Raw genomic sequence first — 23,346 nt, forward strand, 5'->3', positions numbered from 1 at the left:
TTTGAGAAATTCACAATGCACACAATATATTTTGATCATATCCCACACTTACCTACCTCCTCCCGGGTCCACCCTTACCCTCCTATCCCTTCCAAACTTCATGCCTTCTCTATTTATCTATAAATATTTATGTATAAATATTGTAAAAGCCAATATCTATTAAAGTACCATTCATTGCTCACATTTTTATTTCTAGTATTAAAACAATTCTCAAAGGCTTTCATTTGTATGCATCAATGTTTTATTTTAATTCATAACTAAAACAAAAAAAACAGTTGATTCCAGAAGCATCTGAGAAATAGAGCTGCGTCATCAATGGGAAAAGACTATCAAAATCAGATTATTAAGTTAGATTTGAGTGATTAGAATTTTATAGGAAATAAAACCATACCATCTATAGTTTTGTCAGTTGTGGACTTTGATAGTTGTGTTATAGTTCCCAAAGTAGTCACAGAAGGGTCAAGTAGGATTACTACAAAATGCACTAGCATGAAACAAATGTATCCGTTCTTTTGCCTTTTCTGAGACTGAGACAAATTTTCTTCTTATTTTTTCAAATCAGCTTTGGCTGCAAATTTTGAATGCATCCTCTGACTGTTCAGTCGACTGTCATTGCTACCATGATGTGCTTGTGTAATCATAATAAAGTATAGAGGAAGAAGGACCAATGAAACATCCTCAAGCTTCTGGTGAGAATGTGGCAATGTATACTGGAGTCTTCAACAGTTGCGCTTTTTATGATTCCTTGATATTTCAACTACAGAAGTATAGTATAAAATTTTCCACTGTATTTTTGTTTTAGCAGGAAGGAAGGAGTAAAACAGAAGTTGAAGGTTTGTTTTTGGCAAAGCTCTTTAATATAACTTTAAAGTTTGCACTTTCCTATAGAAATATTAAAAATATCTCCTTTAGAAGACTATTATCATTAGAGCTAAGTAACATTCCATTATGAATATATATGTATGTATATACCAAATTTTTACTATACATTCACCTGTTGGCTCTAGTTCTTTGCTATAGTGAATAAAGCAAGATAAACATAAAGGTACAAAGATTTTTATGGTAGGGTATGGAGTTTCCTGGGTATATGTTCAGGAGTGAAACAGCTGAGTCATATGGTAGTTCTATTTTTAATTTTTGAAAAATTCCAAACTGATTTCCACAATGGGTTCCTTAATTTATACCTCCACTAACAGTGAATCAAGGCTGCTTACTCTCCACATCACCTTCAACTTTTCAACTTATCAGATTTGTTTTTTAATGATTTTTTAAAAATTTATTTTATGTATGTACACTGTAGCTGTCTTCAGACACACCAGAAAAGGGCATCAGGTCCAATTACAGATGTTGTGAGCCACCAAGTGGCCACTGAGAATTGAACTCAGGACTTCTGGAAGAACAGTCAGTGCTCTTAACCTCTGAGCCATCTCACCAGCCCCTGGATAGTAATTAGCCCCTTTATGAAGTGTAGCTGGTAAGGATTTGTCTTTGATTCTCTGGACTGTATGTTAACTGATGGTTGTTTCTCTTGCTGCACAAAATTTTTTTCATATAATCCCATATTTTGATACTTGGGGTTAGTTCCTGTAGTGTTGGAGTTCTATTTAAAAAGTTCTTGCCTGTACTGATATCTTGAAGGGTATCTTGTGTGTTTTTCTTTTTCCTAAAAGTTTCAGTGTTCCAGGTTTTAAATTAAAGTTTAAATGAAGATAAAATTTTCTGGAACATAGTCTTAGAATGTATATTATTAAATGAGGCCATATAATCTCAGAAAGAAAAAAATCTGTATGTTTTCTCTCATATGTATAATCTAGCCAATAGTGTGTATGTATGTATGTATATGTATATGTGTATACACACACACACACACACACACACATATATATATATATATGATATAATGTACATTTGGGTACAGTATAACATGAAGAAAAGAGAACATAAAAGGCTAAATATAAGGGGACCAGGAATGAATGAATGTAGTTAATGGACATGAGTTATTTAAGAGGTTATAAAGCTAATTGTTTTTCTAGTTCTGATTCTGTTATTGATTTTTTGGGGGGTTTGGTAGTGCATAACTTATATTGATAACTGAAAGTATAAAATTTAGTGTGGTGCTTCACAGCTTTCATTTCAAATGTTGAAAGTTAAGTTTTCAGAAAATTCAGAATAAATAATTTAGAAGTAGGGTGATATATGATTGTATTCTTTTAAATAAAATGATGGTAGTATAAACAATGTGTATGTAATGTAGATGCCTAAGAGGGATGGTGGTCTTGAATTGGTGAAGGAATATCCTTGTGGTTTGAATAATAATGGTCCCCACAGGCTCATAAAATTGAATGCTTAGTCATCAGGGGGGACACTACAGAGAAAGATTAGAAGTGGCCTTGTTTGAATGGGTATGGGCATGTCGAAGGAATGTGTCACTGGGGGGTAGACTTTGAAGTTTAAAAAGCCCAAGTCAGTCCCAGTGTCTTTCTCTTCCTGCTATATCTGTGGATCCAGATATAGAACTCTCAGCAACTTCTCCAGCACCATGTCTGTTTGTGTGCCACTATGTTTCCCACAATGATAATGGACGAAACCTTTTAAACTATAAGTAAGCCCTGATTAAATGCTTTATTTTATAAGAGTTGCCATGGTCATAGTGTCTCTTCACAGCAATAAAACATTAAGACAATCTTTGAGCTGAGGAAGGGGAATAAGCAGGTGATGCAGAGGCTACCTCAGTATTGCTGCTGGGCCTCACATCCTAGAATCTCAAGCCTCAGAGCAATTTGGTGCTCCCAGATCTGGGGGTGAATTCGAAGATAGCGAGTGAGTAATGGTGGGTCTAGAGAATTCATCATAGGTGTGGATGAGTCCTGATTCCCCTGAAAAACCTGAAAGAGGATAGACAGCATGTATTAACTGACTGACAAGAAAAATATACCATTTATAACACCACATTCTTGCTAGAAGCTTCAAGTTAATTAGCCCCCTGCTTGGTCAGTCACTCATTCATGGTTTCTCTTTCTCATGATCCTTTCTCCTCTTTGGATCTGTCACAATGCTTATCACAACACACAAGCTGAAATTACTTTCCTAGGGAGCTTCTTAAAACTACTGAGGCTTGGTCTATCTCTTAACCTAGAAATGTCAATTTAATTGGTTCTCTAACTTTGGCCCCCTTAGGGAATACCTAGAAAAAAGCTTCTCAATATGTAAACCCAGAGGTGCCACATTCCTGCTTAAAATCATCTATCATGGGGATGGGGATGGTTCAGTGGTCAAAAGCACTGACTACTTTTCCAGAGGACTTAGGTTCAATTTCTAGCAACTGCAAGCAAACTCTCACTGTTCGTAACTCAAGTTCCAAGAGATTCACCACTCTTTTCTGGCTTCCTTGAGCACTGAATGCATGTGGTGCAAAGACACACACATAAGCAAAACATTCATACCTCCTTCCTCCAAAACAAAATCTTCCACAACACTTAGAATGAAATCCATACTCATTCTGACCTCCAAGCCTTGAAAGATATGGTTGCTGGCCACTCTGATCTCACCTCCCACTACTTTCCCCCTATTTTACATTATAGACACAATTGTCTTGTTTAGTTATTGGATAGTGCCAACTCTGAAGTGCAAACAGTCTGAAGAAACAAGCTGGAATAGCCATTCTAATATTGAATAAAATTGACTTCCAACCCAAAGTTATCAGGAAAGAAAAGGAGGGGCACTTCATACTCGTCAAAGGTAAAATCTTCCAAAATGAACTCTTAATTCTGAATATCTATGCTCCAAATACAAGGGCAGCCACATTCATTAAAGAAACTGTAGTAAAGCTCAAAACACACATTGCAGCTCATGTGTAATAGTGGGATAATAGTGGGAGACTTCAACACCCCACTCTCATCAATGGACAGATCATGGAAACAAAACTAAACAGAGTCACAGTGAAACTAACTTAAGGTATGAACCAAATGGATCTAACAGATATTTATAGAACATTTCATCAAAAGCAAAAGTATATACCTTCTTCTCAGCACCTCATGGTACTTTCTCGAAAATTGACCATATAATTGGTCACAAAACAGGCCTCAACAGATACAAGAAGATTTAAATAATCCCATGTACCCTCTCAGATCACCACAGACTAAGGATGGTCTTTTTTTTTTATTAGATATTTTCTTTTTTTTTAATGAAACATAAATTTTACTTCAAAATGTAAACATCATTAAACATGCATACATGTTAAAACAATAAAATTTACAATTTCATTAATTTTTTCTTTTGCATTGGACATTACAATATAGAATCTATGCCTTACAAAATATATAACAAAGTTTTACCTGAGCAAGCCAAGGCCAGATTGGGAAACTGTACAACTGTAATACTTCACTGTGGTGATCCAGGAAAGACAGAAGATGTCCTTTGAAAGCATGCTGGGAGCTAGGTTTTTTTTTTAAATATTTTTTATTAGGTATTTCCCACATTTACATTTCCAATGCTATCCGAAAAGTCCCCCATACCCTCCCCCCGCTCCCCTACCCACCCACTCCCACTTTTTGGCCCTGGCGTTCCCCTGTACTGGGGCATATAAAGTTTGCATGACCAATGGGCCTCTCTTTCCAGAGATGGCCAACTAGGCCATCTTTTGATGCATATGCAGCTAGAGACAAGAGCTCCGGGGTACTGGTTAGTTCATATTGTTGTTCCACCTATAAGGGTGCAGTTCCCTTTAGCTCCTTGGGTACTTTCTATAGCTCCTCCATTGGGGGCCCTGTGATCCATCCAATAGCTGACTGTGAGCATCCACTTCTGTGTTTGCTAGGCCCCGGCATAGTCTCACAAGAGACAGCTATATCAGGGTCCTTTCAGCAAAATCTTGTTAGTGTATGGAATGGTGTCAGCGTTTGGAGGCTGATTATGGGATGGATCCCTGGATATGGCGGTCTCTAGATGGTCCATCCTTTTGTCTCAGCTCCAGATTTGTCTCTGTAACTCCTTCCATGGGTGTTTTGTTCCCATTTCCATGAAGGGGCAAAGTGTCCACACTTTGGTCTTCATTCTTATTAAGTTTCATGTGTTTCGCAAACTGTATCTTATATCTTGGGTATTCTAAGTTTCTGGGCTAATATCCACTTATCAGTGAGAACATATCATGTGAGTTCTTTTGTGATTGGGTTATCTCACTCAGGATGATGCCCTCCAGGTTCAACCATTTGCCTAGGAATTTCATAAATTCATTCTTTTGAATAGCTGAGTAGTACTCCATTGTGTAAATGTACCACATTTTCTGTATCCATTCCTCTGTTGAGGGGCATCTGGGTTCTTTCCAGCTTCTAGCTATTATAAATAAGGCTGCTATGAACATAGTGGAGCATGTGTCTTTCTTACCAGTTGGAACATCTTCTGGATATAGATGCCCAGGAGAGGTATTGCGGGATCCTCCAGTAGAACTATGTTCCATTTTCTGAGGAACCTCCAGACTGATTTCCAGAGTGGTTGTACAAGCTTGCAATCCCAAAACAATGGAGGAGTGTTCCTCTTTCTCCACATCCTCGCCAGCATCTGCTGCCACCTGAATTTTTGATCTTAGCCATTCTGAGTGGTGTGAGATGGAATCTCAGGGCTGTTTTGATTTGCATTTCCCTGACGATTAAGGATGCTGAACATTTTTTCAGGTGCTTCTCAGACATTCGGTATTCCTCAGGAGAGAATTCTTTGTTTAGCTCCTAGCTCCATTTTTTAATGGTGTTATTTGATTTTCTGGAGTCCACCTTCTTGAGTTCTTTATATATATTGGATATTAGTCCCCTATCTGATTTAGGATAGGTAAAGATACTTTCCCAATCTGTTGGCGGCCTTTTTGTCTTATTGACGGTGTCTTTTGCCTTACAGAAGCTTTGCAGTTTTTTTTTCTTTTCCATTTTTTATTAGGTATTTACATCATTTACATTTCCAATGCTATACCAAAAGTCCCCCATAGCCACACACCCCCACTCCCCTACCCACCCACTCCCCCTTTTTGGCCCTGGCGTTGCAGTTTTATGAGGTCCCATTTGTCAATTCTCCATCTTATAGCACCAGCCATTTGCAGTTTTATGAGGTCCCATTTGTCAATTCTCCATCTTATAGCACCAGCCATTGCTGTTCTATTCAGGAATTTTTTCCCCTGTGACCATATCTTCGAGGCTTTTCCCCACTTTCTCCTCTATAAGTTTCAGTGTCTCTGGTTATATGTGGAGTTCCTTGATCCACTTAGATTTGACCTTAATACAAGGAGATAGGAATGGATCAACTCGCATTCTTCTAAATGATAACCACCAGTTGTGCCAGCATCATTTGTTGAAAATGCTGTCTTTTTTCCACTGGATGGTTTTTGCTCTCTTGTCAAAGATCAAGTGACCATAGGTGTGTGGGTTCATTTCTGGGTCTTCAATTCTATTCCATTGGTCTACTTGTCTGTCACTATACCAGTACCATGCAGTTTTTATCACAATTGCTCTGTAGTACAGCTTTAGGTCAGGCATGGTGATTCCACCAGAGGTTCTTTTATCGTTGAGAAGAGTTTTTGCTATCATAGGTTTTTTTGTTATTCCAGATGAATTTGCAGATTGCTCTTTCTAATTCATTGAAGAATTGAGTTGGAATTTTGATGGGGATTACATTGAATCTGTAGATTGCTTTTGGCAAGATAGCCATTTTTACAATGTTGATCCTGCCAATCCATGAGCATGGGAGATCTTTCCATCTTCTGAGATCTTCTTTAATTTCTTTCTTCAGAGACTTAAAGTTCTTATCATACAAATCTTTCACTTCCTTAGTTAGAGTCACGCCAAGGTATTTTATATTATTTGTGACTATTGAGAAGGGTGTTGTTTCCCTAATTTCATTCTCAGCCTGTTTATTCTTTGTGTAGAGAAAGGCCATTGACTTGTTTGAGTTAATTTTATATCCAGCTACTTCACTGAAGCTGTTTATCAGATTTAGGAGTTCTATGGTGGAATTTTTAGGGTCACTTATATATACTATCATATCATCTGCAAAAAGTGATATTTTGACTTCTTCCTTTCCAATTTGTATCCACTTGATCTCCTTTTGTTGTCTAATTGCTCTGGCTAGGACTTCAAGTACAATGTCGAATAGGTAGGGAGAAAGTAGGCAGCCTTATCTAGTCCCTGATTTTAGTGGGATTGCTTCCAGCTTCTCACCATTTACTTTGATGTTGGCTACTGGTTTGCTGTAAATTGCTTTTATCATGTTTAGGTATGGGACTTGAATTTCTGATCTTTCCAAGATTTTATCATGAATGGGTGTTGGATTTTGTCAAATGCTTTCTCCCAGTCTAAGGAGATGATCATATGGTTTTTGTCTTTCGGGTTTTTTAATATAATGGATTACGTTGATGAATTTCTGTATATTAAACCATCCCTGCATCCCTGGAATAGTAGCTGGATATAAAATAAACTCCAACAAGTCAATGGCCTTTCTCTATACAAAGAATAAACAGGCTGAGAAAGAAATTAGGGAAACAACACCCTTCTCAATAGTCACAAATAATATAAAATATCTTGGCGTGACTCTAACTAAGGAAGTGAAAGATCTATATGATAAAAACTTCAAATCTCTGAAGAAAGAAATTAAAGAAGATCTCAGAAGATGGAAAGATCTCCCATGCTCATGGATTGGCAGGATCAACATTGTAAAAATGGCTATCTTGCCAAAAGCAATCTACAGATTCAATGCAATCCCCATCAAAATTCCAACTCAATTCTTCAACGAATTAGAAGGAGCAATTTGCAAATTCATCTGGAATAACAAAAAACCTAGGATAGCAAAAAGTCTTCTCAAGGATAAAAGAACCTCTGGTGGAATCACCATGCCTGACCTAAAGCTTTACTACAGAGCAATTGTGATAAAAACTGCACGGTACTGGTATAGAGACAGACCAGTAGACCAATGGAATAGAATTGAAGACCCAGAAATGAACCCACACACCTATGGTCACTTGATCTTCGACAAGGGAGCTAAAACCATCCAGTGGAAGAAAGATAGCATTTTCAACAATTGGTGCTGGCACAACTGGTTGTTATCATGTAGAAGAATGGGAATCGATCCATACTTATCTCCTTGTACTAAGGTCAAATCTAAGTGGATCAAGGAACTTCACATAAAACCAGAGACACTGAAACTTATAGAGGAGAAAGTGGGGAAAAGCCTTGAAGATATGGGCACAGGGGAAAAATTCCTGAACAGAACAGCAATGGCTTGTGCTGTAAGATCGAGAATTGACAAATGGGACCTAATGAAACTCCAAAGTTTCTGCAAGGCAAAAGACACCGTCAATAAGACAAAAAGACCACCAACAGATTGGGAAAGGATCTTTACCTATCCTAAATCAGATAGGGGACTAATATCCAACATATATAAAGAACTCAAGAAGGTGGACTTCAGAAAATCAAATAACCCCATTTAAAAATGGGGCTCAGAACTGAACAAAGAATTCTCACCTGAGGAATACCGAATGGCAGAGATGCACCTGAAAAAATGTTCAACATCCTTAATCATCAGGGAAATGCAAATCAAAACAACCCTGAGATTCCACCTCACACCAGTCAGAATGGCTAAGATCAAAAATTCAGGTGACAGCAGATGCTGGCGTGGATGTGGAGAAAGAGGAACACTCCTCCATTGTTGGTGGGATTGCAGGCTTGTACAACCACTCTGGAAATCAGTCTGGCGGTTCCTCAGAAAATTGGACATAGTACTACTGGAGGATCCAGCAATACCTCTCCTGGGCATATATCCAGAAGATGCCCCAACTGGTAAGAAGGACACATGCTCCACTATGTTCATAGCAGCCTTATTTATAATAGCCAGAAGCTGGAAAGAACCCAGATGCCCCTCAACAGAGGAATGGATACAGAAAATGTGGTACATCTACACAATGGAGTACTACTCAGCTATTAAAAAGAATGAATTTATGAAATTCCTAGCCAAATGGATGGACCTGGAGGGCATCATCCTGAGTGAGGTAACACATTCACAAAGGAACTCACACAATATGTACTCACTGATAAGTGAATATTAGCCCAAAACCTAGGATACCCAAGATATAAGATACAATTTCCTAAACACATGAAACTCAAGAAAAATGAAGACTGAAGTGTGGACACTATGCCCCTCCTTAGAAGTGGGAACAAAACACCCTGGGAAGGAGTTACAGAGACAAAGTTTGGAGCTGAGATGAAAGGATGGTCCATGTAGAGACTGCCATATCCAGGGATCCACCCCATAATCAGCATCCAAACGCTGACACCATTGCATACACTAGCAAGATTTTATCGAAAGGACCCAGATGTAGCTGTCTCTTGTGAGACTATTCCAGGGCCTAGCAAACACAGAAGTGGATGCTCACAGTCAGCTAATTGATGTATCACAGGGCTCCCAATGGAGGAGCTAGAGAAAGTACCCAAGGAGCTAAAGGGATCTGCAACTCTATAGGCGGAACAACATAATGAACTAACCAGTATCCCGGAGCTCTTGACTCTAGCTGCATATGTATCAAAAGATGGCCTCGTCGGCCATCACTGGAAAGAGAGGCCCATTGGACACGCAAACTTTATATGCCCCAGTACAGGGCAACGCCAGGGCCAAAAAGGGGGAGTGGGTGGGTAGGGGAGTGGGGGTGGGTGGGTATGGGGGACTTTTGGTATAGCATTGGAAATGTAAATGAGCTAAATACCTAATAAAAATAATTATTGGGGAATTGAGTCCATTGATATTAAGAGATATTAAGGAAAAGTAATTGTTGCTTCCTATTATTTTTGTTGTTAGAGTTGGCATTCTGTTCTTGTGGCTGTCTTCTTTTTGAATTGTTGAAGGATTACTTTCTTGCTTTTTCTATGGCGTGGTTTCCGTCCTTGTATTGTTTTTTTTTTTTTTTTTTTTTTCTGTCATTACCCTTTGAAGGGCTGGATTCATGGACAGATAATGTGTGAATTTGGTTTTGTCGTGAAATACTTTGTTTTCTCCCTCCATGGTAATTGAGAGTTTGGCTGAGTATAGTACCCTGGGCTGGCATTTGTGTTCTCTTTGTGTCTGTATAACATCTGTCCATGATCTTCTTGCTTTCATAGTCTCTGGTGAAAAATCTGGTGTAATTCTGATAGGCCTGCCTTTATATGTTACTTGACCTTTTTCCCTTACTGCTTTTAATATTCTATCTTTATTCAGTGTATTTGTTGTTCTGATTATTATGTGTCGGGAGGAATTTCTTTTCTGGTCCAGTCTATTTGGAGTTCTGTAGGCTTCTTGTATGTTCATGGGCATCTCTTTCTTTAGATTTGGGAAGTTTTCTTCAATAATTTTGTTGAAGATGTTTGCTGGTCCTTTGAGTTGAAAATCTTCATTCTCATCCACTCCTATTATGCGTAGGTTTGGTCTTCTCATTGTATCCTGGATTTCCTGGATGTTTTGAGTTAGGATCTTTTTGCATTTTCCATTTTCTTTGATTGTTGTGCCGATGTTCTCTATGGAATCTTCTGCACCTGAGATTCTCTCTTCCATCTCTTGTATTCTGTTGCTGATGCTGGCATCTATGGTTCCAGATTTCTTTCTTAGGGTTTCTATCTCCAGCGTTGCCTCACTTTGGGTTTTCTTCATTGTGTCTACTTCCCTTTTTAGGTCTTGGATGGTTTTATTCAATTCCATCACCTGTTTGGTCGTGTTTTCCTGCAATTCTTTAAGGGATTTTTGTGCTTCCTTTTTAAGGTCTTCTACCTGTTTAGCAGTGTTCTCCTGTATTCCCTTAAGTGAATTATTAAATTCCTTCTTGATATCCTCTACCATCATCATGAGATATGCTTTTAAATCCGGGTCTATCTTGTTGGGTATTTTGGGGTTCCCAGGACTGTGTGGGGTGGATGTGCTACGTTCTGATGATGGTGAGTGGTCTTGGTTTCTGTTAGTAAGATTCTTACATTTGTCTTTTGCCATCTGGTAATCTCTGGAGTTAGTTGTTATAGTTGGCTCTGGTTAGAGCTTGTTCCTCAGGTGATTATGTTAGCCTCTATCAGCAGACCTGGGAGACTAGCTCTCTCCTGAATTTCAGTGGTCAGAGTACTCTCTGCAGGCAAGCTCTCCTCTTGCAGGGAAGGTGCCCAGATATCTGGTGTTCGAACCTGCCTCCTGGCAGAAGTTGTGTTCTAGTCACCAGAGGTCCTAAGATCCCTTGGAGAGTCCTCTGTGACCATGGGGGTGTCCGCAGACTCTGCGCCCAAGGTGCCCCGGTGTTGGTGCTGGTGCCGTCTGGAAGGGACTTGTGACCCTGGTCAGGCCGGGTTTTCTGCTTCCTTAATTAATGCTGTCTCAGGTCCCACGAGATTGGATTGGAGCAGCTGTTGTTTTCCACTCACCAGAGGTCCTAAGATCCCATGGAGAGTCCTGTGCGGACCTTGGGTGTGTCCGCAGACTCCGCGCCCAAGATGCGTAGGTGTTGGCGCTGACCAGAAGGGCTAGATATATTCTTTAATGGTCTTAAATTACAACAAAAACAATGGAAAGCACACATACACATGGAAGCTGAAAAACTATGTACTCAATGATAACTTGATCAAGGAAGAAATAAAGAAAAAATTAGTTTGGACAGAGTATACCCTAGCAGCTTGATAACATACCTTAAAGTTCTAGAACAAAATGAAGCAAATACACCCAAGAGGAGTAGACCGCAGCAAATAATCAAACTCAGGGCTGAAATCAACCAAATAGAAACAAAAAGAACTATACAAAGAATCAAGCAAACTAGGAGCTGTTTTTTTTTTTTGAGAAAATCAATAAGATAGATAAACCTTTAGCTAGATTAACCAGAGGGCACAGAGACAGTAGTCAAATTTATAAAATCAGAAATGAAAAGGGAGACATAACAATGAAATATAATTTAAAATTTTATTCTGTTTGTTGAATATTAACAGTTGAAAATATTAAAATCATTTTCTACAAACATCATGGAAATATTAATTTTTCTCATTGTGCTTGAAATTAGCATTTTCTTAATGTTTAACTTCAAAGAGATTTTGTTATTTTAAAATTTTTGAAGTATACTTACTGATAAAATAATTTCTCTCCTAGAAACACTGATAATCTTTTAAAAGTAAACTTATAGTTAGACAACGTAAAGAGATATATAGTGAGTTTTAAATACTCTCTCTTTATGCCAGGTGGTATCATATAAGGGCTTTTGAATATATTCCTTAATGATTCACTTTTAATATTTTATGCCTTTTTATTATGCTTAATCCCCAAAGAATATTTTGTATGTTTTGAAACGTCGTAGTATTCAACATTAGATATAGGAGCCTCAGTTATGGATAGTATTAAATGTTCATTAGTGATATTTTAGGGTATGAAAGGATATGAATATAAACGTTGAACAAATTTTTATGTATTATTTTATTCTCAAAATACTCAAAATTATTAATAAGTTTGATGTATAAAATTCGCTTAATAAAAATTTTAAGAAAAATAAATAAGCCGGGTGTGGTGGCGAATGCCTTTCATCCCAGCACTTGGGAGGCAGAGGCAGGTCGATTTCTGAGTTCAAGGTCAGCCTGGTCTACAAAGTGAGTTCCAGGATAGCCAGGGCTACACAGAGAAACCCTGTCTCGAAAAACCAAAAAAACCAAATAGATAAATAAGGATTTATTTATTTATTTATTTATTTTGTATAAGTACACTGTAGCTGTCTTCAGACACACCAGAACAGGGCATCAGAACCCATTACAGGTGGTTGTGAGCCACCATGTGGTTGCTGGGTTTTGAACTCAGGACCTCTGGAAGAGCAGTCAGTGCTCTTACCTGCTGGGCCATCTCTCCAGCGTGACATCTTTAAAAGCACAAAATACTTGTGTTATTGCATGGACTGAATTCTAAATTTGAATGACTTCACATTAGATACGTAGAATGTGTGTCCTTATTGCATTGCATCAAAGGACACTTGATGCACCACTCTTCCCCATTATTGATGATCCTAAGTTTGAGAACTTTTTAAGACTGAGTCTACTCAAATCTCCTGTTATATAGGTAATCAAATTCTACATGAGCCAATACACCCTTCTATTATATTTTTGATATTCAAATTTTTCTCAAACTTGGCTAATAGAAAGAATTCAAGTAAACTCCTATGTACTTTTTCACATGGACCTCATTAGCTTTATATTCCAGCACACAGAGATGTTTCAAGATTGCCAGACAGTTTTCTTGTCTCAGAAATTAGTTATTTCTCAATAAGCCCAGATGTCTTTTACTGGGAAAAGGTAGAGACCAACATCTAGACCTAATGTGCTCACTGCTTCTGTGGTATCAATATTGCTAGGCTCTCTCAGAGGACAATGCTGTCACAAATTTATTTTTAAAATTTTTGAGTTCTTATTGATACTTAAAGTTCAAGTTTAACATTTCTTGTATTTATTCACATTAATTATCTAGTGCTGTTAAAACAAATTTACCCAAACTTGGCAGCTAAAAATGAATGTATTATTTTAAAGCTCTATAGGCTCAAAGTCTGGAATCTGAAGCAGAGGCCTGAGAAACTGAGTGAAACACATTCAAATTTAAAGCTTTTATCATATCTACTAACTTACTGTTGGCCAACATGAGTTAAATGGCCATACCAACAGTGAATGCAGTTTTCAAAGAAAGAGCAAATAAAAAGTTAAGAACATATGAATTCAATCTACCCTAGAAATGAAAAGATAAGAACATATGAATTCAATGTACCTTATGCAGTATTTTCTGTTCACTTAGAAATTCATTATATTTTCTTGCTGTGCTAGAACAATTTTATAGATAATTTCACAAAGGTAAAGGTGGACATTTGTGGTGGTTTTCTAGATTTCTTAATCCAGAAGTACCTTCTAATGTTAACAAAGTAAAGTTCAACTTCTTTACTAGCAAGGAAAAGAAGCAGTGTGTGTCTTGTTTAGTAATTAATTTTTGTTTCCATGGGTCATTGCAATCTTATCTAAGCAAAATAAGTTTGAATGAACTAGCCCCAGCTCCACTACCATGATGGAGGCTACTAATGCTGCCAAGTTATGTCTTATCCTGAGCCTACAACCTGCCAACATAAGTATAAACCAGAGGAGGTACTAAGGTTTGTGCTACTCAGCAGCAGATTTCACTGTCAGGCCAGGAATTAGATTGAAAGTCTAAGGACTGAGCTTAAATCTTCTCCCTTCCTCAACTCTGAGCTGTGCTGCTTAAAGTTGAGGGATACATGGTAAAGGCAACACTTTCCTTTCTGTTTTCTATAGTATGTCTTGACTTATTTTTTATTGTAAAAGCAGACATTATAGTCTGTCATTTGCTTTCCTTAGCTCATGTGAAAGTATGAATTAATATATGAATAACTATTCAACTTGGTATGCCTAAGTGGAGATGATTGCGAAAGCAGCTTATTCAGCTACTATTTTGTTCTGCCTTCTATTTTGATTGATATTTTTTTCTTTTCCATTTTTATTAGGTATTTAGCTCATTTACATTTCCAATGCTATACCAAAAGTCCCCCTTAGCCACCCACCCCCACTCTCCTACCCACCCACTCCCCCTTTTTGGCCCTGGAATGGATACAGAAAATGTGGTACATCTACACAATGGAGTACTACTCAGCTATTAAAAAGAATGAATTTATGAAATTCCTAGCCAAATGGATGGACCTGGAGGGCATCATCCTGAGTGAGGTAACACATTCACAAAGGAACTCACACAATATGTACTCACTGATAAGTGGATATTAGCCCAAAACCTAGGATACCCAAGATATAAGATACAATTTCCTAAACACATGAAACTCAAGAAAAATGAAGACTGAAGTGTGGACACTATGCCCCTCCTTAGAAGTGGGAACAAAACACCCTTGGAAGGAGTTACAGAGCCTTCTATTTTGATATGTACTGTTTTATTATTGTTCATTTAATTTTTGGGGGGTTTCTTTTTTGAGACAGGTTTCTTTTTGTATTCCTGAATGTCCTGGAACTCTCTTTGTAGACCAGGCTGGCCTCAAACTCAGAGATCCACCTGCCTCTGCCTCAGGAGTGATGGGATTAAAGGCATGCACCACAACATCCAACTAAGTATTTTCTATTTTATGATTTCTTCGTGACATAGAAGTTTTTAAAAGTGTCTCAATGGGGGAGTTAGAGAAAAGGCTGAAGGGAGCTGAAGGGGTTTGCAACCCCATAGGAAGAACAATAATATCAACCAACCAGAACCCCCCCCCAAGCTCCCAGGGACTAAACCACCAACCAAAGAGTACACATGGAGGAACCCATGGCTCCAGCTGCATATGTAGCAGAGGAGTGCCTTGCTGGGCATCAGTGGGAGGAGAGGCCCTTGGTCCTGTGGAGATTCGATGCCTCAGTATAGGGGAATGCTAGGGCAGAGAGGCAGGAGTGGGTAGATGGGTGGGGGATTACCCTCATAGAAGCAGGAGGGAGGGGGATAGGGAGTTTGCAGAGGGGAAACTGGAAATGGATGGATAACCTTTGAAATGTTAATAAATAAAAAAATAAGTTTCTCTATTGATATAAAGATTTTATAGTTATCCTTTTACTTTATATCTAACTTAATAATCAAATAATTAATGTATTTTAATTTACAAATTCTCTGAAATTTGAGACTGCTTAGTGGGGAGAGGAAAGAAAGATCTTAAGTAAGGTGGAATAGTAGAACACAGGTATATGAATGGGAAAAGGGAATAATAGTGAGGGAGGTTTAAGTGGGGAGAGGGATGGGAGGGTAGGATAGAGGAAGAGATGGGAAACAGATAATTAGCACTAAGGATAGTTGAAAAAAACTATGTGGTATGTGATGGCTTATATATGCTTGGCTCAGAGAGTGGCACTATTAGAAGGTGTGGCTCTGTTGGGATAGCTATGTCAATGTGGGTATGGACTAAAGGCCCTCACCCTAACTGCCTGAAAGCCAGTATTCTGCTAGAAGCCTTCGGATAAAGATGATAAAGATGTAGAACTCTTGGCTCTGCCTGCACCATGCCTGCCTAGATGCTGCCATGACTCCCTTGATGATAATGGACTGAACCACTCAACTTATAACTATAAGACAGACCCAATTAAATGTTGCCCTTTATAAGACTTACCTTGGTCATGGTGTCTGTTCACAGCAGTAAAACTCTAAGACATGGTAACTCACTATTTTATACATATTCATCTAAAAGAGTTAAGTGGAGTTATTCTATAGAGAGGATAATACTCCTCCAGAAGCCATAGGTTGTCAAATAAAAATTTGAGTGCCACATTTGGGATACTGCCCTGTGATGGATAATCTTGATTAACAACTTGACTACATCTGGAACCAACTAAAACCCAAGCATCTGGGCATACATGTGAGCAATTTTTCTTTATTGGACCATTTGAGGTAGGAAGACTCATCCTAAATCTGGGTCATACTATCTAGTGGCAGTCTTTGTAAAAGGACAAGGAAGAGGGAAACTTTTGGCTTTTCCCTGCTTGCCTTCACTCTCACTGAAAAGTTCACATATCTTGCTGCTGAGGCATTCCTTTACTAGTGTTAGAACCTACTTCTTTAGGATACTAATCTGGAGACCAGCTGAGACATCCAGTTGTGTAGACTGAACAATTACTAGATTCTTAAACTTTCTGTCAGGAGGTAGCCAGAGTTGGAATAACAAGACCAGAGCCAATAAGTTACAAATTCACTTGTAACATACATATGTATGTATGTATATGTGTATATATATATTATATATATATATGTGTGTGTGTGTGTGTGTGTGTGCATACACACACACACACACACACACACACACACACACCAGTTCTGTTCCTCTAGAGAATCTTGACTAAAATACTTCTCTTGTTGATTAGGGATGTCCTGGAGACACCCTAAACAACACGGTCTATTGTCATTGCTCTTGGTCATCCACCAGACCTTGATAGTAAGTTCTTATTGTTAAAGATACCACAAGTTTTGGTCACAAGACTTGGAGAAATCAAGTAGGTACTGAACAGGAAGCTTCTTTCCTGCTGGCTAGATTTCATAGTATTTGAAGCTGCTATACATGGTACTGGGGAGTAAAAGTTAACAGTCTTACCTAGCTATGAAGCCTATGGGCTACAATAATGACTAGTATGATAAGATATGCCATGGGTACAACAGTGGAATAAATGTTATAAAGGCAAATTGCTGATTGGGTTTAAAGCCTGCTGCATAGGATAAATCATATGGCTAGAACTATAAACCTTGCCAAGAATCCATGGTTGGAGAGTTCACAGGCCCGGGGTGTGAATCTACTACTACTATTTTGCTAAAAAGACATACTAGCAAACTACCTTCTAAATTCTCATCTCTATGCCAATAGATTAGTGCAGCACTTAGTACTCATCAGAGAAACTTTGTGTAGTGAATGGCAGTTAATGAAGAAACTCATAACTGATCAAACTGCAGGCTGTTTGTGGAGTGCTCAGGCACATTTATATCACCCTACCTCTACCCCTGCCTAGGGCTCAGTGACGATATTAGAAGAGGGGGCAGATAGATTGTAAGAGCCAGAGGTCATTGAAGACTGGAACGACAACAACAACAACAAAAACAGTGTTGAGATGGTTTGTATATGCTCAGCCCAGGGAGTGGCACTATTAGAAGGTGTGGCCCTCTTGGAGTAGGTGTGTCACTAAGGGTGTGGGCTATAAGACCTTCATCCTCACTGCCTGGAAGTCAGTCTTCCACTAGCACCCTTCAGACGAAGATGTAGAACTCTTAGCCCTGCCTGCATCATGCCTGCCTGGATGCTGCCATATTCCTGCCTTGACGATAATGGACTGAACCTCTGAACCTGTAAGCCAGCCCCAATTAAATGTTGTCTTGGTCTTGGTATCTGTTCACAGCAGTAAAACCCTAAGGTAGTTGGTGCTGGGAGTGATTCTAGAGAAGCAAAAGTATAAGGATGAATCTTTTAAGAATTTGGAGTTGGTTTAATAATTCACTAGTACCTTCAACTACTGAAACCTCTCCAGATACTCTTTCCTGGGAGCTCGGAGAATATTGAAGGCCCATGGCAGAAACTATATTTCAAACTTAAAGAAGCCAATGCCTTTGATTAACTTGATCTATCAATTGTAACTGACTATGAATTAGGTGACCCGGTGTACCAAATGTTCTACAAGTTGGGGGAAAAATCAGAAAATGATTTTTCTAGCTTGTTGTTCTTAGTATCTCTGAAAAAATTGGTGAAGGAAAAGAATGAGCTGTATGATAAAATTGGACAGCTCCAGATGCAAACAAACAATCTAAAGGTTTCTAAGTGTGCCCTTGAAGAGAACCTTCTCTTTAGTAGCCATAGAGCCCCAGTTGCAGAAAATCAAACTGAAGCCCTCATTATAAGGTTGGCTGAATTACAGCAAAAATTCAAGTCTCAACCTCAGAGGGTGTCAGTAATTAAAGTAAGGGCATTAATTGGCAAAGAATGGGATTTTATAACTTGGGAAGGGCACTGTTGAAGCTGAGACATTTGAATCCAGATTCTCAAGGGTTTATCTCACCTGAGGAAGTAGTACACTCAGCCCCACCCCTTGAAATAATACCTTTTTCACCTGAGGAAATTAACTCCTCAGTGTCTGATAAAACAGCAGCAACTTTCTCTGAAGAAAATGCCGGACAAGACAATACTGATGTTCCTCAAGACCCTCCAATAATTTATTCTAGACACAAGGAAAAACAGGCTCCTAGAGGGGAGGTGGAAAATGTAGTCCCTGAGAAAATTCTCTACACTACTAAGGAGCTTAATGAGTTTGCTAATTCATTCAAATAGAAGTCTGGGAAATATGTGTGGGAATGGATTTTAAGGGTGTAAGATAATGGTAGAAGGAACATAAAACTAGATCAGGCTGAGTTTATTGACATGGATCCTCTGAGTGGAGATTCTAGGTTAAATATGAAAGCTTTCACAGTTAAAAAGGGTTTCAGAAGTATGTTTGAATGGTTGGCTGAAGAGCTTATCAAAAGATGGACTACTGAAAAGGAGTTGGAGATGCCTGATATCCCTTGGCTTAGTGTTGACAAAGGGATTTTAAGGCTCAGGGAAAGTGCAATACTAGAGTGGATACATTCTGTAAAACCTAATCCTTTACAATGGGAAGGACCAGAAGATATCCCCTTCACAAATCCTATAAGATGCACACTGGTGAGAGGCGTACCAGTACAGTTGAAGAGTTTTGTTCTTGTCCCTTTCCTTGTGCCAGACCTTAGGTGGAGATGCTATTGCTGAATTGGATGAATTAAATGCAGTGGGTTTAATTGGGCCCCAAGGTGACAAGGGCCAGGTGGCAGCACTGAATTGCCAGAGACAAGGTGATCATAGTTATTATAATGGACAGCATTATATGTTGCTGTAAATTTCCAACCCAAATATATCCCAGCAATAAAAACACAACTCAATTAATATGAATATATGCTGTGCACCTAGATTGGGCAGATCTACCACTACACTACCATCTTCTCCATCTATGAGACCCCTTAGGACTTGCGGTTTCTCCAGGCCATGTGCTTCATTTTCTTCCCTCGCCCAGTCTTGGGCTCCACCTTCCCTTTATCTGCCCAATCATCAGCTTCCCTTTATTTTACAAATTAAGGTGGGAAGGAGGTTAGCAGGAAATCACCTGCTGACTCATTCCTTGTTCAAAACCCCTCACAGGAGAATGGAATTAACATCAAATATAACTAGCCCCAAGGCTATCCACAACAGGTTTAACTGGGCCCCCAGGTAACAAGGGCCAGGTGGCAGCATTGAATCGCCAGAGACAAGGTGATAGTTATTATAGCGGGCAGTGTAGACAAAACAACATGTATAATGACCTAGCCTGTAATGGTCAGCACAGGAGAGGTGAAATTTCTAATGGCATGACTCCTTCGGACCTTTGGTACTGGCTAATCAATCATGATGTTTCCAGGCATGAAATAGACAGGAAGCCTACTGCATATCTGTTTGATCTGTATAAACAGAACAATTCACAAACAAATGAAAGAAAGGCTACACTGGATCATGGCAAAAGGCAGTCTTAGCCAGTGAATCAATTTCCAGACTTGAGCCAGTTTGCAGATCCAGAACCCCTTGAATGAAGGGATGGCCAGGTTCCCAAGGAAGGATCTTGATAAGACATCTAAAAGTTTTGTGTTAGCCTTTCTCCAGTTCTTCTGCAGAGGGACCTACAGGCTTTTATTTTTCCCCCAAGGGTAACTGTACACGGGGTGGGGGTGGGGTGGGGTGGGGGGTGAGGGTGGGCGTTGGGAAGGAAATAGACTTTCCGGGGTCTATTGGATATTGGTTCTGAATTGACCTTGATCCCAGGAAATCCCAAGAAACATTGTGGCCCTCCAGTTAAAGTAGGGGCTTATGGAGGCCAGGTGATTAATGGAGTTTTGACTGATGTCCGACTCACAGTAGGTCCAGTAGGTCCCAGAACACATTCTGTGGTCATTTCCCCAGTTCCAGAATATATAATTGGGATAGATATACTCAGAAATTGGCAGAACTCTCACATTGGTTCCCTGACCTGTGGAGTAAGGGCAATTATGGTTGGAAAGGCTAAATGGAAGCCTTTAGAGTAGCCTCTGCCAAAGAAAATAGTAAATCAAAAAATATCATATTCCTGGAAGAACTGCAGAAATTAGTGCCACCATCAAGGATTTGAAAGAGGCAGGGGTGGTGGTTCCCACAACATCTCCCTTTAACTCTCCTACCTGGCCAGTGCAGAAGACAGATGAATCATGGAGAATGTCAGTTGACTATTGAAAACTAAATCAGGTAGTAAAGCCAATTGCACCTGCTGTACCAGATGTAGTTTCATTGTTTGAGCAAATTAAATACATCTCCTAGTGCCTGGTATGCAGCTATTGATCTAGCAAATGCCTTTTTCTCAGTACCTGTCCAACTTGCTTTCAATTGGCAATGCTAGCTGAAACGTTTACAGTTTTGAGGATATGTTAACTCTTCTGCCCTATGTCATAACTTAGTTAGAAGGGATCTTGATCATCTGTCTCTTCTATAAAATATTACATTGGTATACTATATTGATGACATTATGCTGGTTGGACCAAGTGAGCAGGAAGTAGCAACCACTTTGGACTCATTGGTAACACATATGTATATCAGAGGATGGGAAATAAATCCAACTAAAATTCAAGGACCATCTATCTCAGTGAACTTCTTAGGAGTCCAGTGGTGTGGGACATGCAGAGATATTCTTTCTAAGGTGAAAGATAAGTTATTGCACCTGGTCCCTCCCACCACCAAGAAAGAAGCACAATGTTTCATGGGTCTATTTGGATTCTGGAGAATGCACATCCCTCACTTAGGTGTACTTAGGCCTATTTACCAAGTAACTTGGAAAGCTGCTAGCTTTGTAAAGGGTCTGGAACAGGAGAAGGCCCTTCAACAGGTCCAGGCTTCTGTGCAGGTTGCTCTACCACTTGGACCATATGATCCAGCAGACCCGATGGTACTTGAGGTGTCTGTGGCTGATAGAGATGCTGTTTGGAGCCTCTGGCAGGCCCCTGTAGGTGAATCACAGAGGAGCAAAGCTCTACCATTATCTGCAGACAACTATTCTCCCTTTAAAAAGCAGCTCTTGGCCTGCTATTGGGCCTTAATGGAAACTGAACATTTGACAATAGGACACCAAGTTACTATGCAACCTGAACTGCCCACCATGAGCTGGGTACTATCAGACCCTGCAAGTCATAAAGTAGGATGTGTACAGTAGCAGTCTATTATCAAATGGAAGTGGTATATACATGATCGGGCCAGAGCAGGTCCTGAAGGCACAAGCAAGTTACATGAAGAAGTTGCTCAAAAGCCTATGGTTTCTACTTCTGTTACAATGCTATCTGCTGCCAAGCATGTGCCTATAACCTCGTGGGGTATTCTCTATGATCCGCTGACCAAAGAGGATTATAAAGTAACATGAATGCTCCTGTCTTATTTTGCTAAGAATACATTGTCTTTCTTCCAATTTCTTTAACATCAATTGGTATTTAAGTTGAGATACTACAAGAATGTTCCCAAGGGACATTGCCCCATTGTAAATTTACAAATACATCTTTGATTTTGCCAGGAATAGTTATATCATGTTAGGCGTATTCATGACCTTGTTATTTTTTCATGTGGACATGAGATGTTATTTGTGTCAAGCTGACAAAGGGTGGATTGTAATGGCTATACTACTGCATCCTTGAGTTTCCCATTCCTAGCTGACCATTGTTGGGGAGTTGGACTACAGACTGTAAGTCATCATAACAAATTCCTTTACTATATAGAGACTACCCATAAGTTCTGTGACTCTAGAGAACCCTGATTAATACAAGTGTTATGACATGACAGGACTGTTTAAGTCATAAACACATAGCAGCTATAGTTGCTTGGAGAAGATCTGTACAGGATTAAAACAGTCAATACTTTAGATGGAGCAGGATGGGATTATAAACTCCCACTCCTAACTGAGTGTTAGTCCAAGACACCTCTCCTCAACAATGGCAGTGTTAGTGACAATGACAATGTCTTCAACAGAAGGACCTTGTCAGAGTAAACCAAAACGATCACTATTGGGTAATTGAGCCTAAAGGTGGAAAAACAGGTCTCCTAAAGCAGGTTTCTGCTTCAAAGGTCAACTACCTCAGGCAAGGGCATCTAGTTTCTGGTCAATCTGAACAGATCCAAGTCCCCCCACCCATCTGCTTGCCTTGCCACCATTTTGCTTTTTCATGGAGCCATCTAGTTTGATGCTTTCACTGTACCCTCTCTTACATTTGTTGCTGAAACCTGGGAAGTGAATACTGAGTCCCTTTCAAAGGGCCTACCCCCTCCTAACTGAACCAAATTGCTCATTTTGACACTCCTGGGAGCAGATTACTTGCTTCTGCTGGCTCCTACTACCCATGGTATTTGACTTCAAACTTTAAAGTTCACTTCTCCAGCTATTTCTTTTCTCCACCTACTCTACGCACTCATTTTTCCTGGACTCTCCTCAATACTTGTGCCTCCTCAGAATTGCTTGCTTTGGCTCTGTCTTTTTCATTGGCTTACTTGGAGCCTGCCATCTTTCTGGAGTCTACTTAAAAAAAATCACACTGGTGTTTCAAACAGCTTCCTTTGCTCTACTGGGTACCCTTCACATGGAAGGAGATGCCTATCAACTGTGATTCAGAACATCTCTCTCTCTCTCTGACAAGTCTCTTTACTTTTGGAAATGCCCTCAGATTGAGACTCTGTAGCTATGGCAGTTACCCCTTTTCCTTCCCTTCCCTTCCCTTCCCTTCCCTTCCCTT

General features: G+C 39.4%; 1 protein-coding gene across 7 annotated transcripts in view; it reads right to left on the reverse strand.

The window, feature by feature from the left end:
• Positions 1-218: 218 nt before the first annotated feature.
• F8 (coagulation factor VIII) overlaps positions 219-23,346 on the reverse strand; it is a 212,395-nt gene continuing 189,267 nt past the window's right edge. For 4 of the 7 annotated variants that reach the window (XM_006527790.4, XM_006527792.4, XM_006527791.4 and 1 more), the window contains one exon: positions 219-2,885. In XM_006527790.4, the coding sequence (XP_006527853.1) occupies positions 2,730-2,885 (156 nt within the window). In that variant the 3' untranslated portion in view covers positions 219-2,729. The remainder of the gene's footprint in view (positions 2,886-23,346) is intronic. The other 3 variants (NM_001161374.1, NM_001161373.1, NM_007977.2) reach the window with 1 other exon arrangement.

The sequence above is a fragment of the Mus musculus genome, chromosome X (genome assembly GCF_000001635.26).
Source record: "Mus musculus strain C57BL/6J chromosome X, GRCm38.p6 C57BL/6J".
NCBI lineage: Eukaryota > Metazoa > Chordata > Mammalia > Rodentia > Muridae > Mus > Mus musculus.